Genomic DNA, 19518 nt, shown 5'->3' with positions numbered 1-19518 from the left:
ACACAAACTTGCAAGCAGTTGTTCATAGCAGCACTATTCATATTCTAGCCAAAAACTGGAAACAGTGTAAATATCCAGTGACTGGTGAATAGACAAAACACAGTATATTCCTGCAGTGGGATATTGTTCGGCCATAAAAAGAAACAAACTGACACGTCTACTTCATGGATAAACCTCGGAAATTTTTTTAAAAATATTTCTTTATTTGGCTGTGCTGGGTCTTAGTTGCAGCACGTGGGATCTTCTTTGCGGCATGTGGCATCTAGTTCCCTGACTAGGGATCAAACCCAGCCCCCCGGAATCGGGAGCACAGAATCTTAACCACTGGACCACCAGGGAAGTCCCTAAACCTCAGAAATTTTAATCTAGGTAAACGAAGCCAGAAACACGAGATTGCTAATTGTATGATATGTCCAGAAAAGGCAGACTAATAGATACAGAAAGTAGATCAGGGGTTGCCTGGGGCTAGAAGTAGGCACAGGGATTAAGGGTAAGTGGACATGGGGTGCCTTATGGGGGTGTATGTGTGAAAATGTTCTAAAACTGATCGATGCTGACGGTTATACCATTTGGTAAAGTTACTGTCATATACTTGAAATGGGTGAACTTTTTGACATCTAAGATACACCCCAATAAACTTGTTTTTTTAAAAAAAAATAGCCCATTAGCTAATAGTCCTTCTTATTGTTCAGTTATATAAGCGAGAAATATTTACAGGCTGACTTGTTATGCTGTACTCAGTGGTGAGTAAGGTTGGTTTGTAGTAGGAAAGGAGATGGTCAGTCTGACCTTTCAGTGCGATAAGGGCTGTGCAAAGGGTAATTACAGTGCTGTGGGAATCCTGGAGGGCTCACCAGTGGAGCTCTCACTTAAGCTGAATTCTTTAATACAACCAGGAGTGAAGGCCTGCATTCAGGAAAAATATGTGTGTTTATGTATTGTTAGTACAGTCACACAGCTAACGGACAGAAAAAAAGGTAGTAGTGGCTGGTATGGCAGGAGAAACGCAGAGACTATATAATTGAGGAACCTCAGTCACTGAGAAGTAAATTACAGTACTTTTCAAACACTTGAATGTGTTTGCACTTTATCCCTTGAAAAGGGGAGCTATTGAAGGATTTTAAACAGAGGACTGAGAGATCTGCATTTTAGAAAGCTGTCTCTGATGGCAAGTTTTCGAAAAACACCTGGAGATGGAAAATGGCTAGATCATGAAACATAAAGGAGGTGATGAGCATCACAAGACCCTGCTGCTCATTGTAGGTGAGGAAGAGGAAGGAGTTGAGGTTGACTGTGAGGATCACTGGCCTGACCACCAGTGACTGGTGACACTGTTCTCTGAGAACAGAGCACAGGTTTGTGGAGAGAGTGAAGGCAACACCTGCTCTGGGTGTATTGTGTGAGGTCCTGTGGCTATTAAAGCAGAGGGAGAATCTCCAAGCAGCAAAAGCATTGTGCAGTGGTCGGGAGCCGTGGGTCACACCCTCGGCCGTGGGACCGCAGGAGTCACGTGATGAGAGGGAGGAGCAGGCATTGCAGTGGCTAAGGAAGGTGGGTGAGGGGAGCAGCAGGCATGTTTACTCACCCTTAGTGCTCAGGCTTGTACTCAGCAAGGGCAAATCCAGGTCTCCTGGGTCAGCCTGAAATTTGTACCATTTGGGAGACCCCATTTTAAGAAAAAGAATACAAAATTGTAACTATAGAATTAAAAAAACAAAAGTAATATTTATGTAGACTGGCAAAAGAAATCAACAAATTACAGATTTTCAAAAGTTGACAAATACCACAAATGTTAGAAAATTCAGACTCATCTGTAAAATACTTTCTTTTTTAGCTGTATACTGATTACCACATGAAATGTCAGATTTTGTGATATCCCTATGGAGAGAACAGAAAAGTAATCCAGTCTTTTCTCTAGTGTGGCTGATTGAAATTTGTTTATTGGTAATTTTTTTTAAGTTTTTTTTTTTTAGAGCCATAGCTCAATTATTGGTAATGTCATGTAAATTTCTAAAAATCAGAGTTAATTTTAGGAGACTCTATTATTTCTTTCATGGATTATACATATATTATGTATATACATAATATTCAAGACATTTCAAGTTTTATTATAATGAATCTTTAATACAGTTTGATTTGACATTTATTAATGTATTGATTTATGATTTAATTTGTTTATTAACAGGGTAACCCTATTTCTCATCCAAACTGGGACATGTTTAAGAATGAAAGAGAAGCACTGTTATGCCAGAAAAACAAGTGTACAGTGGCTCAGTTACTCGTTACACGTAGTGGTGCATTAGCTTTGTATTGAACCTTGTTTTCATGTGTGACACTAAGGTTGTGGGAGCATTTCTGGAACCCACTGCTGCACCAAGATGGCTAGCAATAGCGTAACTCCACAGGACGTGTCGTGAGCCACAAAACTGTATCCCACTAAATCCAAACTAAATGTGTCTCCAACTCAGCTTCCTCTTAGCCAACCCAGAATGCTTTGGCTAACACCCAAGATGAGAAAAAATAGGACAGAGGAAAAGTGAGAGTGGAAAGAGCCCGTGATCTTAACTAATTGCAGTTACAATATTTACTTTTGAAAATTTTATGAAAGCACATTGCTTTGCCCCTCCCAGGGTACCAGTTTTCATAAACCACCTCTGCTGCTCTGGCAGCCCAGCCGGTCTCCTTGCCCTTCCACACCCGGACTGCCGATTCCTGAGGACCGCAACCAGTCCCACTGTCTTCATAGAATCTACTGCCTGTCCTCAGAGTAGCACATGAGCTTCCCTGGGTCAGTGCGTGCCCTGAGCACCTGAGGCCTAAGCGGAAAAGAGCTGTGAAGTCCCACAGTCTAGTCTGTTGGGCTCAGCTATATCATGTACGCACACCATCCTTTATAAGATAAAACATGATGCTTCCCAAATATTCTGGCCCCTGTCTACCTTAAGTTTCATGCCATGTCCTACTGCTTTACTATGTCAAAGCTACATGTTTTCTTTTGGTTTCTGGAATGCCTCACTAACTTCTACTTGTCCTTTTAAAATCTCAATTGAAATGTCATTTAATCAAGAGAAACCTTCTCCAACTCACAGACTGGGTTAGATTTCGCTGGCCTATGTCCTTGTTCTGTATAATTTTTTTTGTGTGTAATTATGTGATCTCTCAGTATCACAATAGCATAAGCTCCAGGAAGACAGGAACCCTGCTTATTTTGTCCACTGCCATATCTCTGGGATCTAGCATTCTTGGCTCACAGTATGTACCCAGGAAATATTAGTTGAATGAAAGAAATGAGTACCTGGGTCTGGAGCATAGAAGAGAGACCTGGTTAGGTGATTCAGATGGCGAGTTAACATATACATAATAAACGAGTCCATCACTTTCATCAGTCATCCCAGTCTTCCTAGGTGAAGATGCAAGTCTGAGCATTATCACTTACAGGAGAGAGAAGTTAAAAAAAAAAAAAAAAAAAGATCGGGAACCTGAAACTAAAGAAAAACCAGGAACCAAAGAGAACATTTCAAGAAGGAAAGAGTAGCTAGTTTAGGCTCAGAGTTGATGTTGAGTAAGGACTGAAAACTGTCCATTAGATTTAGAAGGAAAAATTGTTAGTCTCCTTGGTTAGCAAAATCTCAAGCTTATTGTGAAAGAACTTAAGTTTTTTCCTTTAAAGAAATTTTGACATTAATTATTTGTGATTAGAATCTGAACTAATCTGATTCATTAAACATTCTAAACACTTCAATAATTTTGCTTATTAAGATATTTTAAAATAGCAGTTGTTTTCCACTTATATTCTCAAACGGATTGATACTTTTTAGTCAAGGAGAAATATTCAAGTTACCAAAAAAAAACACTGAATAATTCTATTCCTTTGTGAGTACAAAATATCAGTGGGAAATTGTGTAATTGTGAGCACACTTGGTATTTTAAACTGTTTTTAAAATAGAAAGTTTGGCTTTTACATTTTTTTTTCTCTTTGTCCTTTGTTAATCATTAAGAACTCTTTTTTAAAAAAAGACTAAAATTTCTGTTAGTATCAAAACTGCAAAGCAGTGAATCATATCTAAAAATTATTCATCTCTAGATCTAAGCAAATACAAACATAAATATTTTGCAAACTACTCTTTTTGCTAATGGGTTTTGTTATTTTTCAGATATACCCTCAAAGATAATTCCAAAAAGCATACTGAAGTATGGGATCCTTCTCCAGAAGAAATTATTTCAAATGAAGTAAACAACTTAAATCCTGTATTTGCAAAATCTCTACCTAATGAGGATCTGCAGTCACTTTATTATAAGGAACTGCCTGTGTACATCTGCAGTGTAGTGTCTCCTGAGAAGATTTATGTTCAGTGGTTATTAACAGAAAACTTACTTCATAGGTATAACATTCAAAGAAAACATTGTGCATGTAGCTTTATTCTTTCTTCTGTATTTCGTGTCAAAGATCTAGAAGTCATAAATCCAGAATTTTGAAAGTACAAAATTATTTCAGCTAAATATTTACTAAAAAACCAGTTAAAAGTATACAAATAGTATTTTTACTGGTTATTTTCACTGTGTTAGGGTTTATAAATTCCACAAATGCTTACTGAGTGCCTATTATTTGACAGCCAGTATTATAGGTGTTGGGGATACAGTGGTAAAAACATGGACAAGCTTGTGCTGTCATGGAGCTTAAATTCTAGTAGAGGGAGTGACAGTGAACAGAGTATTCAGTGCAGCAGATGATGATGAAGATGAGAAAAATCAAGCGGTGGGGGAGGAGGACCTCACAGAGTCAGTGACTCTTGAAATGGACCCTGAAGGCAGGGAGGGAGGGAGCCATGAAGATGCCTGGGAGAAGCTCACGTCAGGCAGAGGGAAGAACTAGTTCCAGACCCTGCAGTGGAAATGTGCTTGGGTGTCCAAGGAAGAACAAGGTAGCCGGTTTGTTTGGAATAGAATGAGGGAGGGAGGACAGTAGAAGACAGGGAGTCAGGGAATTGTACGTTACAAGAAAAGGTTTCGAGAGTTAAAATTTTTTTTCTTTACATAGTTTAGGGGAAAAGATGGTCGCTGCTTATGAAAACTCAAAATGGGAACCTGTTAAATGGAAGAATGATATGCACTGTGCTGTTAAGATCCCAGATGAAAATCAGTGGCAAAGGGGCCAGATCATCAGAATGGTTACAGACACATTGGTAGAGGTAAATGCAGCGTTAAAAATATAATCATGAAAGTGAATGCATTTTGTATTTTCATCCAATTTTTATTATGCTTTTCAGTTTGCAAAAAAAAATTTTTTAAGCACTGTCTTTCCATAGACTTAAAGTTATTGTTTTCATAGGTCTTGCTGTATGACGTGGGTGTTGAACTAGTAGTGAATATTAACTGTTTAAGAGAACTTCAAGAAAACCTAAAGACAATGAGAAGATTATCTTTGGAATGCTCTCTTGTTGATATAAGGTAGTTTTTAGCTGAGTAAATTTTCTCATTATTGAATATGACTTTAAATATGTTTGTTTTTGGGTGGATTCTTATCATTTTTGATTTTTCTGACATATTCTGAAATTTTCATAAGATCTAGTTGATTTATCTAGTTAATTTTAAGGTTTTAAGAAGCAGGAAAGAGGAACTTCCCTGGCGGTCCAGTGGTTTAGACTCTGCACCTCCACTGCAGGGGGCGTGGGTTCAATACCTGGTCAAGGAGCTAAGATCCCACATGCCGCGTGGTGCGGCCAAAAAATTAAAAAACAAAAAAACAGGAAAGATAAAAATATGAAGCACATAAACTTTGGTGATATCTAGAAAGAACTCAAACTGTTAAAAAAAAAACCTTGAGGCACACAAGCAGGTAGAAATAAAATGTATTTCATAAGCTTAGAATTGCATGGAAAGCTAAAAATGTGTAAATTACCAGAAAGAGTGAACTAGGATTCTGGGAAATGGCAAGGCATAATTGTAGAGTCTGCTAGAATCCTACCATAAACACATAAACATGGATGCAAATCTGCAGACTGCATGGTCAACATCTACAACGAAAGTAGGCAACACAAGCAGGTGGGGTGCTACACAAACCAGACCCTGTGGTGTCACACTTGTGGGGGAGGATGGAGAGGGAAAGCTGCCTGGGGTCCTCACAGGTCTGAAAATAGGAATTGGCAACAGCGTTTCACTGGAGCACGCGCGCCAACTTGAGAACAGCAACCAAAACTGAGATGCAGGGTGCTCTTTGTAGTTGAATGCGAGAGCTCTGTGACAGGCCGGTGTTTCATGGTACTGAAGCCTTCTTAGCCATACAAGCTCTCTTCCAGGACCCCCAGACAGAGGAGAATCTGCTGGGAAGAGAGCCTGATTTGAGCAAGGCAGACAGTGGGGCAAAGGAAAGAAAAGATGCAGATAAAAGTAGAGAGCAAGGTATGAAGCCATGTTGTCTGTCACTTTGGGAGAATGACACAAGTCAGAGTTCCAGAGCCATGAAGCTCGGAAAGCAGTTGTGATCCCCCCCTTCTTTACTTCACTTAAAACATTAGTGAAAGAAAGGATTACAGTCGAACTCCTTACAAATTATTATGAGAAAAGAGAATTAGGAGCCAAATAATCCCTAGAGGCAGTGGAATCCACAAAAAAGACAGGCTTACAAAACAGTGATATTTCAAAGTAAACTAAAAAATTTAGAAAATGATAGACACTGTGAAGAACAACATAAAATAGAATTAGAAAAACTCAGAAATAAGATTGATTACAGAAAAAGGAAGATTTGAAAAGAGATGATAGCACTCAGGAAGGAAAAGAAAATCATATCAGAATGTAGACTAAACTAGAAAAAACACAAAGCAAGTAAGTAATAGAAAATGTCATAAAGAGAAATACAAGGGACTTCCCTGGTGGCACAGTGGTTAAGAATCCACCTACCAATGCAGGGGACACGGGTTCGATCCCTGGTCCGGGATCTCCACATGCTGCAGAGCAACTAAGCCTGTGCGCCACAACTACTGAGCCTGCATTCTAGAGCCCGCAAGCCGCGACTACTGAGTCCGCGTGCCACAACTACTGAAGCCCGCGTGCCTAGAGCCTGTGCTCCGCAACAAGAGAAGCCACCGCAATGAGAAACCTGCACACCGCAACAGAGTAGCCCCCGCTCACTGCAACTAGAGAAAGCCTGCGCGCAGCAACGAAGACCCAACGCAGCCAAAAATAAATAAGTAAATAAATTAATTTAAATAAATAAATAAATGTTTAAAAAAAGAAATACAAGATCAAAAGGAGGGCAGATCTTTTTAATTAAAAAATTAAAAATCCAAAGGATTTAAAAGAAAAGATACCTAAAGTAGACAGAGACCTAATATACATGTAATAGGAATGTCAAAGAACAAGACTAAAAGAAATAGATCAAAACAAATACTAAAAACCCAATTCAAAAAAGTGTCCCTAAAATAAAAGACTATTTTTAAAAATACATTGAAAAGGCACACTGCCTATCTTGGAAAATCGGTTCAGGAATGCCAACACTGAGAGATTATCTAGTAAAATCATTGATTCACGAGAGAAATAAAATAACATTGTCATTACCAACACTTTATGCCAGAAGGTAAGAGAGTAACATTCTAAAAATACTCAAAAGAAAATGGCAAGCTGTGGGTTTTATATCCAGCCAACTGACTTTCAGGTATTGATATAAAGACCACAGAATACTGATTTCATCACTCAGGGAATATTGTTTCCAGGAACGGGCCCTGTAAGAGAAAAAGTTTTAGGTAACCAACAAGAGAGATTTTGACATAAGGACTGTGGTGAGCATTACATTTATTTTACCAAAAGAACCAAAATTAAATGATCGTTATTAGGGAAACAGTATAGAATGCAAAGTAGATCAGCCGCAATTTCAAAGAATGGAGGGAGAAAAGAGAGTATATGTGAGTAGTTGAATCAACTTCCTGTTGTCACATTGGTATTAACTAGGAGTAAGTACTTCAAATAAGAAGTTGGGGAAAAGAGAAGAGGTTACTAACGATATCGATTTAACGTTAGAACAACATTAATATTTTATGCAGATGAATCAGTAAAAATAGTAAGTAAAATGAAATTAACTGTATGTAGTGGTGGTATAGCCTCTCAGAGAGGAACTTTTTCAAGTGACTTTAAAACACAATAAGTTGACTGTACATACTTACCAAAATATATCCTAAGGACAAGAAATAACTGCCCCCACAAGTCAGCTGTTTTTATTAATCCCAGAGTTGGTTGTAGTGTTACTGAAGCTGTTGTGTGTGTGTTGTGGGATAATTCAAAATAGTAATTATGTACATATCATTAAGAACAGGTGTGGTTGTTAGATGGGAAAAATGTAAGATTAAGGTTGATTTACCTTGTACTCCTGATTTTGAATTCAAAGTATCAGTAGAAACTGATAAGGTATTTAATTATAAAAAATACATATTATTTAGCCTTGTAACATGAAGGACCCAGTAGCATTGAGCCATGCTGGTGCACAAATTGTGGTCTCCAAATACCATTTCCCACTAAAAGAATTCAGTGCTCTTTGGGAAAATGTCTGATTCCAGGTCTTGGGCAGGAAATACACAGTGTGAGCCTAGAATATCTTGACCTAGCAAAAAGCAAGAAAGCTATAAATAAATAGATAGATGGATGGATAGATAGATTATGACAAAAGGACTCAGTAGCCAACCTGAATAAACTTCCACTGACCAAAGATGGGACAGTTTGAACAGCAGTAGGATGATTATTATGTTGTATCAAAGCATTTGATATGTTTAAGTCTCTAAATTCATAAAGTGATTTAAAAAAAAAAACTTACTGATCACTTTTAGAGGATTCTAGGGAACTAGTTCATTATTCTGAAAATTGGTAAATAAGGGAAATGAGCACTTGTTTTTCCTGTACAATCTATATCTCGAGATAATCAATTAGGTGATAAGGGAAAGTTGTTCTTTATAAGCATTCCTGCTAACAAAGGAGGAATGATATCATTGGAATACCACCATTTTACAACCCTTATATACTAAGGGATCTAGACATAATTGTTGGTGGCTGCTAACATCACAAAAAGAGAATCAGACATTATGTACCTCCTGAGGGAAGTACACAGCACCATCTCTGAATAGTATTGCTGAAAAAAGAAATATGCGAACCTGAATCTGATCAAGACTCTAGACCTAACTATAAATTTAAAGGAAATACAAGAGACAGATGAACATGTTAAACACCATGAGAATGCAATCAGCTAAATTCAGACCATTGAAACTGCAAACCAACTCTGTTTATTCAACAGAAAATTACAAGGGAAAGAGATGGAAGGGGCACTAAAGATACATATTGCCCATTCATGATGTATGGATTTTGTTTACTTTACCAATTCAGACTGTTTTGAAACATCAGGAAGAAAATGAACACCATCTGAATAGTTGATCTTAAGAAATTATTAATTTTTAATGTGACAACAGTACTGTGGTTGTGTTTGTTTAAAAACATTTAGTTTTGGAAATGCAAACTAAAATCTTTTCAAATGAAATAATGTTAAATCTGGGACTTAAAAATAATCAGGGGCTTCCCTGGTGGCACAGTGGTTAAGAATCCGCCTGCCAATGCAAGGGACACGGGTTCGATTCCTGGTCCGGGAAGATCCCACATGCTGCGGAGCAACTAAGCCCGTGTACCACAACTACTGAGCCTGTGATCTAGAGCCCGTGAGCCACAACTACTGAGCCCACGTGCAACAACTACCCGTGCTCCGCAACAAGAGAAGCCATCGCAATGAGAAGCCCGTGCACCGCAACAAAGAGTAGCCCCCACTCGCTGCAACTAGAGAAAGCCCGCATGCAGCAACGAAGACCCAACTCAGACATACATACATACATACATACATACATACATACATACATACATAAATATTTAAAAAAATAATCAGGGATTGGAGTGAATACATGGGAATATGATGAAATAGAATTGGTCATGTATTGACAGTTGTCAAAGCTGAATGATAGATGAGATTTATTCTCTCTGCTTTTGAATATATTTGAAAACTATAATTGAAAAACAAATTGAAAATTTTTAAAGTTGAATTCAGCAGATTTTTTTTATTATATAAATTTCAGGTGTACAGCATTAAATTTGACATTTGTATTCACTGCAAAGTGATCACACCACAAGCCTAGTTACCATCCATCACTGTTATAATTGACACCCTTCACCCTTTGCACCCATCTCCCAACTCCCTTCCCCTCTGGTAAGCACTAATATGATTTCTCTATGTATGAGTTTGTTTTTCTTTTGTTTGTTGGTTGGTTTTTTAGATTCCACATATGAATGAAATCATGTGGTATTGTCTTTCTCAGTCTGACTTATTTCATTTAGCATAATATCTTCAGGGTTCATCCATGTTGTCAGAAATGTCAAGATTGCATTCTTTTTTATGGCTGAGTAGTATTCAATTGTGCGTATATCACGTCTCCTTTATCCATTATTCCATTTTATGGACCCTTAGGTTGCTTCCATATCTTGGCTGTTGTAAATAGTGCTGCAGTCCACATAGGGGTGCAGATATCTTTTTGAATTAGTGTTTTCAGGTTCTTCTGGTGAATACCCAAAAGTGGAATAGCTGGGTTATATAGTAGTTATTTTTTTGAGGAACCTCCATACTGTTTTCCAATAGTGCTGTACCAATTTACATTCCCACCAACAGTGCAGGAAGGTTCCCTTTTCTCCACATCGTTGCCCACACTTTTTATTGGTTGTCTTTTTGATAATAGGCATTCTAACAGGTGTGAGGTGATACCTTCTTGTGGTTTTGATTTGCATTTTCTTAATAATTACTGATGTTGAACATCTTTTCATATATTTGTTGGCCATCTGTATGTCTTCTTTGGAAAAATGTCCATTCAAATCCTCTGCCCATTTTTTAATCAGGCTGTTTGGGGGTTTTTGTTGTTGAGTTGTATAAGTTCTTTATAATTTTGGATATTAACACTTTATTGGATACCTGATTTGCAGAATATCTTCTCTCATTCAGTAGGTTGCCTTTTCATTTTGATGGTGGTTTCCTTTGCTGTGCAGAAGCTTTTTAGTTTGATGCAGTCCCATTTGTTGATTTAGTTTCCCTTGCCTTTGGAGTCAGATCCACAGAAATATAGCTAAGCCTGAGGTTAGTGAGGATACTGCCTATATTTTCTTCTAGGAATTTTATGGTTCAGTTCTTACATTCAAGTCTTTAATTCTTTTGGGGTTAATTTTTGTGCTTAACATAGTGGTCTAGTGGTCTTTTTCATGTGGCTGTTCAGTTTTCCCAGCACCATTTATTGAAGAGACTATCCTTTCTCCATTGTATGCTCTTTGCTCCCTTGTTATAAAATAATTTTCCATATACGTGTGGGTTTATTACTGAACTGTGTTATGTTCGTTGATTTATGTGTCTGCTTGTGTGCCAGTACCATACTGTTTTGATTACTGTAGCTTTTTAGTATAGTTTGAAATCAGAGAACATGATACCTCCAGCTTTGTTCTTCTTTCTCTAGATTGTTTTGGACATTTGGGATCTTTTGTGGTTCCATACAAATTTTAGAATTACTTGTTCCAAGACTTCCAATACTATGTTGAATGAAAGTGATGAGAGTGGGCATCCTTGTCTTGTTCCTAATCTTAGAGGAAAAGCTTTCAGCTTCTCACCATTGAGTATGATGTTAGTTATGGGTTTGTCATATATGGCCTTTATTATGTTGAAATACACTCTCTCTATACCCACTTTGTTGAGAGTTTTTATCATAAATGGGTGTTAAATTTTGTCAAATGCTTTTTCTGCATGTATTGAGATGGATTATATGGTTTTATCCTTCATTCTGTTAATGTATGTACCACGTTGATTAATTTGTGGATGCTGGGCCATCCTTACACTGCTGGAATAAATCCACTTGATCGTGATGTATGACCCTTTTAATGTATTGTTTGCTAATGTTTTGTTGACAATCTTTGCATCTATGTTCATCAGAAATATGGACCTGCAATTTTCTTTTCTTGTGGTGTCCTTGTATGGTTTTGGTGTCAGGGAAATACTGGCTTCATAAAATGTGTTTGGAAGGTTTCTCTCCTCTTCAGGTTTTTGGAAGAGTTTGAGAATTCTTCAAAATATTTTTCTTTGAATGTTTGGTAGAATTCACCAGTGAAGTTGTCTACTCCTGGGCTTTTGTTAGTTGGGAGATTTTTTTTTTTATTACTGTTTCAATTCCCTTGCTAGTAATGAGTCTATTCACATTTTCTATTTCTTCATGATTCAGTTGCTAAGATTGTGTGGTTCCAGAAATTTATCCTTTTCTCCTAGGTTGTCCATTTTGTTGGCATACAATTGTTAATAGTCTCTTATGAGCCTTTGTATTTCTGTGGTATCAGTTGTTAACATTCCCTCTTTCATTTCTGATTTTATTTATTTGAGTCTTCTCTCTTTTTTTTCCTTGGTGAGTCTAGCTAAAGTTTTGTTGATTTTGCTTATCTTTTCAAAGAGGCAGTTCTCAGTTTTGTTGGCCATTTCTACTGGGGTTTTTTTTTGGGGGGGGGTCTCTATTTCATTTATTTCTGCTCTGATCTTTATTATTTCCTCCCTGCTACTAATTTTAGGTTTTGTTTATTCTTCTTTTTCTAGTTCCTTTAGGTGTAAAGTTGGTTTATTTGAGATTTTTCTTGTTTCTTGAGGTAGGCCTAATTGCTATGAACTTCCCTCTTGGAGCTGCTTTTGCTGTGTTTTGTAGATTTTTGGTATGTTGTATTTTTGTTTTCATTTGTCACTAGGTATTTGATTTCTCCAGTGACCTATTGGGTGTGCAGTAGCATGTTGTTTAATCTCCACGTTTTTGTGGTTTTTCCCATTTTTTTCCCTTGTGATTGATTTATAGTTTCATACCATTGTGGTTGGAGAAGATGCTTGATACGATTTCATTTTCTTGAATTTATTGAGACTTGTTTTGTAAACTAACATGTCATCTACCCTGGAGAATGTTACATGTGCACTTGAGAAGAATGTGTATTCTGCTGCTTTTGGATGGAATGTTCTACATATATCTGTTAAGTCCATGTGGTCTAACGTGTTATTTAAATCTGCTGGTTCCTTACTGTTTTTGGTCTGGATGATCTATCCATTGATGCAAGTGGGGTGTTAATGTCCCTTACCTTTATAGTATTGCTTTCAATTTCTCCCTTTAAGTCCATCAGTGTTTGCTTTGTATATTTTGGTGCTCCTCTGTTGGGTGCATATACATTTATAAATGTTACATCTTCTTGCTGGATTGACTCCTTTATCATCATGTAATGCTCTTCTTTGTCTTTTATTACAATCTTTGTTTTAAAGTCTCTTTTGTCTGATATGAGTATAGCTACTCCAGCTTTCTTTTTATTTCCATTTGCATGGAATATCTTTTTTTATAACTTCACTCTCAGTCTGTGTGTGTCCTTTCTCCTGATTAATTTTACTACTATTATCTTTTAACCTTCATGCTAGCTTTATAAATGATTGATCCACTACTTTTATTATACCATCTTCAGTGCGATTTTTACTTTTGTATGTTTTCTTATTATTAATTAGTGCCATTTCTTTCCAGCTTAAAGAAATCCCTTTAACGTTTCTTGTAGGGCTGGTTTAGTGATGATGAACTCCTTTAACTTTTGCTTATCTGGGAAACTCTTAATCTCTCCTTCAATTCTGAATGAAAACATTGCTGGGTAGAGAATTCTTAGTTGGAAGTTTTTTTCTTTCAGCACTTTGAATAGTCATGCCACTCCCTTCTGGCCTTTAAAGTTGCTGCTGAAAAATCTGCTCATTGCCTCATGGGGATTCCTGTGTACATAACAAGTAGTTTTTCTCTTGCTGCTTTTAGGATTTTCTCTTTATCCTTAACTTTTACCATTTTAATTATAGTGTGTCTTGATGTGATCCTTTGGGTTCATCTTATTAGAACTCTCTTGGGCTTCCTGGACCTGGGTGTCTGTTTCCTTCCTCAGATTAGGGAAGTTTTAGCCACTATTTCTTCAAATAATTTTTCTGGTCCTTTCCTTCTCTCTTTGTTGTCTTCATCTTCTAGGACTCCTATAATGCAAATGTTCATTCCACTTGTTGTCTCCAAAGTTTCGTAAGTTATCTTCACTTTGTTTTTTCATTTTGCTGCTCTGTCTGGGTGAGTTCCACTGCTTTGTCTTCTGCTTGCTGATTCGCTCTTTGTCCTCGTCCTGTCTGCTGTTGAACCCCTCTAGTGCATTTTTCATTCACTTACAACTTCTGTTTGGTTCTTTCTTATATTTTCTGTCTCTTTGTTGAAGTTCTCGTGGTGTTCATCCATTCTTCTGCGTTTGGTGAGCATCTTTATGATGATTACTTTTCAGTCTTTACCAGGTCCATTGCTTATCTCTGTTTTGTTTAGTTCTTTTTCTGAGGTTTTAATCTGTTTTTTTGGTTGGAACATATTCCTCTGTCTCCTCTTTTTGCCTAATTCTCTGTTTGTTCGTATGAATTAGATAAATCAGCTATCTCTTCCAGTCTTGAAAGAGTGGCCTTATTTAGGAGATGCTCAGTGGGACTCAGGGGTACAATCCTGCCTGACCACCACAGCCTGGCACTCAAGGGGTGTCCCCTCTGTGGGCTCTGTGTGCCCTCCTATTGTGGCAGGGCAGCGGCTGCTGTGGCGTGCTGGTGGGCAGGGCTGTTGCTCGCATGGCTGTGAGGCCCAGCTGAGGCTCGGGTGGGCAGGGCTCTCAGCAGGGCAGACCTGTTAGTGCTAACAGGCTAGAGGGAGAATTTCAGTGCTAGTGATAGCAAGGTAGCCTGAGATCACAAAAAAGTCTCCTGCTGGTGTCTCAGTCCCTAGGGGGCATCCCAGCTGGCTTCTCCCTCTCCAGTAGACGCTTTAAGATTTAGTAAATGGGTCCTCTTCATGTGTGGCCCATGCCCTTTTCAATCTGGTGTTTTTGCACTTGTTTTTAGGTTGAGTGAGTTTGGGCACAGGCCCTTTAAGAGCAGGTTTTTCTGTTTAATACCAAGCAGGGCCCTATGGGGCTCCCGGGCACAAAGATTTTCTGTGTCCCCCATTTCTTTGATTACAGGAAATAGCTTTCATTCAGCCTCCATGACCTGAGTTCCAACGGGCAGATTCAAGCAGTTGTTAATTAGGGAAGGGAGGGGATGCGAGACCAGGGAAAAACAGTCAAGAGAAACAGTAGTGCAGCCTTGGGGCAAGGTCCTGGTTCCCCATCAGTGGATAAACAACAATATCTTTGAGCTGTTTTGGAGATACTGAAACCCCCTCCAGGTGGGAGAAGTTAACGATTAATGATGGTATGCTGCCCACAAGCCTGTAGACCCCAGACCAGTTGGAACCTGAAGGTTGATGATGCTGACGCTGACTTATGTCACTACCAACCCATCAGAAGAATGTCCATGAGCTGATCATGCCCTCTTTGAACGATTTTTTTTTTTTTTTTTGGCTGCGTCGGGTCTTCGTTGCTGCATGTCGGCTTTTCTCTAGTTGCGGCGAGCAGGGGCTACTCTTCGTTGCAGCGCATGGACTTCTCATTGTGGCTTCTCTTGTTGCGGAGCACGGGCTCTAGGTGTGTGGGCTTCAGTAGTTGTGGCACACGGGCTCAGTAGTTGTGGCTCACAGGCTCTAGAGCACAGGCTTAGTAATTGTGGCGCATGGGCTTAGTTGCTCCACGGCACGTGGAATCTTCCTGGACCAGGGCTCAAACCTGTGTCCCCTGCATTGGCAGGTGGATTCTTAACCACCGCACCATCAGGAAAGCCCTGAACCATTACTATAAAACTTCTCACTATCCTCTCCAAGTTGGAACACATAGTTTTTCGAGGCAGTAGCCCTCTGTTTCTCCCTTTGCTTGGCAAAGTAATAAAGCTAATCCTTTTCTACTTCACCCAGAACTCTGTCTCCAAGATTCAGTTCAGCACCAGTGTACAGAAAAGCTGAGCTTTCAGCCTCATGTTCTCTGCAGTTCTGTAGTTTTCCTGGTCATTTTCCCTTTTGGTTTTCAAAGCCAGGTGTTCTGGGGACTCTGTCCTGTACAGGATCTAGAGGTCGTGATGCCAAGTGAAGGGTATTTCCTATAATCAAAAAAATGGGAGACACAAAGTTTTTGTGCCCAGGAGCCTTACAGGGCCCTGCTCAGTATCTGTTGGCATGCCTCATGTAGAGCTCAGATCCCTACCTCCTTTGTGGTCCATCCTGATTCTGAATCGCTGCAGCTGGGGCGTGGGTCTTTGCTTGGCGAGAATGTGTCTCTGTCTCTCCTCCCTATCTTGATGCTGTCCTTTTACCCTTTGTTGTGGAGGCTCTGTTCATTGATAGAACAGAATTCTATCCGTCCCTTAATTGTACCCAATATTGTAGAGCAGCAGTCCCCAACCTTTTTGGCACCAGGGACCGGTTTCATGGAAGACAGTTTTTCCATGGACAGGGTGGGGGGGGGTATATTTCAGGTGGTGATGCGAGCGATGGTTCAGGTGGTAACACAAGCGATGGGAAGCGGCAGATGACCCTTTGCTTGCTCGCCCACCACTCACCTCCTGCTGTGCAGCCCGGTTCCTAACAGACCGTGGACCAGTCTGCACCCTGGGGGCTGGGGACCCCTCTTGTAGAGAATGCATTCCTATTGACACCTTGAATTATGTCTTATGGACTGTAATGGAATACCACCGTTTCAAGAGTCTAATAATAGCTAACCTTAAGCATGTCTAGACCCTGTATTAATTGCCTTAACAGGCATTATTTTACTTAATCATCACAGCAGACCTTTAAGCTATAGATAAAAAGTATTATTTAAAGATAAGGAAATTGAGTCTTCAAGAGGTTAAATATTTTATATTTTATAATTATATAATATTATTTTATAATATTTGAGTAATACATCAAACTGTTGAACTAGGATTGTAAAAGTTCTGATTCTGGAACCGGAGTTCTAACCACTACGCTTTACTACCCTTCCGAGAAATCTTTTTTATAGATTTCTTTTTATTGTGGTAAAATATACATTAACATAAAATTTATCAGTTCCATGGCTTTAAGTAATGGAACCTTTACCACTGTCCATCTCCAGAACTTTTTTATCTTTCTCAACTGAAACATACAGTTTCATGGATACATGCCATAGATTTTTTGAAATGTTGTAAATACTTTCAGATGTTCAAAAGTTAATATTTTAAAATGTGTATTCTTAATAAATCATAGGAAAACCTTAATGATTTGTGTATGCTGATATTATCTGTATACCATCATAAATAGAAAACGATAACTAATTCAAGGCGTCACTGATAATATAAGCTTCTTAGCTCATAAGAACACTGTTTGGGCTTCTTAATAAATAGTTTTACTAAATCCTATTTGGTCAAACTACATACACAGTTGATTTCTTTAGTTCACTCACATAAACCATTTAATGTGAAAAGATTGGCCACATTGGTCATTTACTCAGAGGATGGGGCAACTCTAATGAAACTCCAGATCTAGAAGCCATTTCTAGAGAGCCTTCAGAGCCTGCAGTATTTACCTGTAATCTCTTTAGTGGTACTAGTTCTTTATTCTTTGGGGGTGGGTTTGATGGTTAGAAACATCTAAAGTCACTCAGTTTCAACTTTGCAAACTAAAATAGATGATGAAGTTGATACTCTGCTCTTCATTGATCTGTCAAATATTTATTGAACACTTTTTACCATGAATATTAAAAATAAATTTTCTAATAATAATTGAGGCTAATATTCATGGGTAGTAATTCATATTAGCTTTAAATTCCAGAAAAAATCTTCCAAAAATATTCGGGCAGAGAAATCATCATTACAAAGGGACTATTCTATTTGTATTTCCATTAAGAATTTTTGGCGTGCCTTCTGTGAGCTGGGCACTATCCTAGGCATTGGAGATGTGATGGACATAACACGTACAACACATAATATACAGATGACCCTTAACTCAGGTTTGAACTGCACAGGTCCTCTTACACGTAAATAGTAAATACATACTATGGCACTACATGTCCGTGGTTGGTTGTATCTGGATGCAGAACTACAGATATGCAGGGCCAATTGTGAAGTTACACACAGGTTTCTGACTGCACGGGGGGTCAACACCCCTGACCCCCACATTGTTCAAGAATTAAATGTGTGTACACATAACACACAATACATTATCCCTGCTCTCTGAGTTTATAGTGTAGTTAGCATATATGAAATGTATATAATAGCTTTAAAAAACTTAAAACACATCTACTTTTTTAAGAGTTCTCAGTGTAGCTTCAGAACAGATGTACATAAATAACTTAGCATGTAACTTGGGCCACAGCTAGAATAGAGGGATGAATAAAAGGCTATGAAAATGGGGAAGAAAATTGTGAGAATAATACAAAGCCATGTTTAAATTGACTTCTCACTACATATGTAGTTGGTTCAAATATATTTGTATATGATGGTTCTTTTATGTTTCTATATCCTATGCTATTTTTTTTTAATTTTTGTAAGTGAAATAGGGAGCATTTTCTTTTTTCTTTTTTTAAATTTTATTTATTTATTTTATTTATGGCTGTGTTGGGTCTTCGTTTCTGTGCGAGGGTTTTCTCTAGTTGTGGCAAGCGGGGGCCACTCTTCATCGTGGTGCACGGGCCTCTCACTGTCGCAGCCTCTCTTGTTGCGGAGCACAGGCTCCAGATGCGCAGGCTCGGTAATTGTGGCTCACGGGCCCAGTTGCTCCGCGGTACGTGGGATCTTTCCAGACCAGGGCTCGAACCCGTGTCCCCTGCATTGGCAGGCAGATTCTCAACCACTGCGCCACCAGGGAAGCCCCTATCCTATGCTATTTGTTAAAAAACAAGTTGTCATTTTTTGTTTTAGACCAGCTGGTGGAAGTGACAAGTGGACAGCGACAGCCTGTGACTGTCTCTCATTGTACCTCACTGGAGCCGTAGCAACCATCATCATACAGGTGTGTGAACAGGTACAGTAGATGTGTACTGATTATTTCATTGACATTTTCTACAAGACCATTTATTTTGTTGAGAAAATAATAGTAAGCTGTTTGGATGTTTTTTTTGGCTGCGTGGCATGTGGAATCTTAGTTCCCCGACCAGGGATCGAACCTGTGCCCCCTGCAGTGGAACCGTGGAGTCCTAACCACTGGACTGTCAGGGAATTCCCTATTTGGATATTTTTTTGCAACCTTTTTTTGGTCTTCAAGTTATCACGCCTGTTTGGGAATTTGCTGCCAGTCCAGTGGTTAGGACTCCATGCTTTCACTGCCAAGGGCCCAGGTTCTATCCTTGGTCGGGGAACTAAGATCCTGCAAGCCGCACGACCTGGCCAATAAAAAACACTGTAACGCCTGTTTCATAATAGATATGTACTGTAAATGATTATATGAGTGAATCAAAACATTTCTAAACTAATATTCTTGAGTTGATAATTTGCATATTAAAAACCAGAAGGTATGTATGCTAGAGTGCAGTTCTGAAGCCTTTGATACTCTTCACAAATTGGTAGTTAGGCTTCTA

General features: G+C 38.7%; 1 protein-coding gene across 1 annotated transcript in view; it reads left to right on the top strand.

Annotated features, from left to right (window-relative positions):
* RNF17 (ring finger protein 17) overlaps nt 1-19518 on the top strand; it is a 116757-nt gene that overhangs the window by 61889 nt on the left and 35350 nt on the right. The window contains exons 20-23 of the mRNA XM_061170939.1: nt 4155-4382; nt 5039-5189; nt 5330-5448; nt 18863-18965. Coding sequence (XP_061026922.1) covers nt 4155-4382; nt 5039-5189; nt 5330-5448; nt 18863-18965 — 601 coding nt within the window. The remainder of the gene's footprint in view (nt 1-4154; nt 4383-5038; nt 5190-5329; nt 5449-18862; nt 18966-19518) is intronic.

This window comes from Eubalaena glacialis, chromosome 16 (assembly GCF_028564815.1).
Source record: "Eubalaena glacialis isolate mEubGla1 chromosome 16, mEubGla1.1.hap2.+ XY, whole genome shotgun sequence".
Classification (NCBI taxonomy): Eukaryota; Metazoa; Chordata; class Mammalia; order Artiodactyla; family Balaenidae; genus Eubalaena; species Eubalaena glacialis.
The sequence above is the reverse complement of the archived record's forward strand: the minus strand, read 5'-3'. Positions and strand labels throughout refer to the sequence as shown.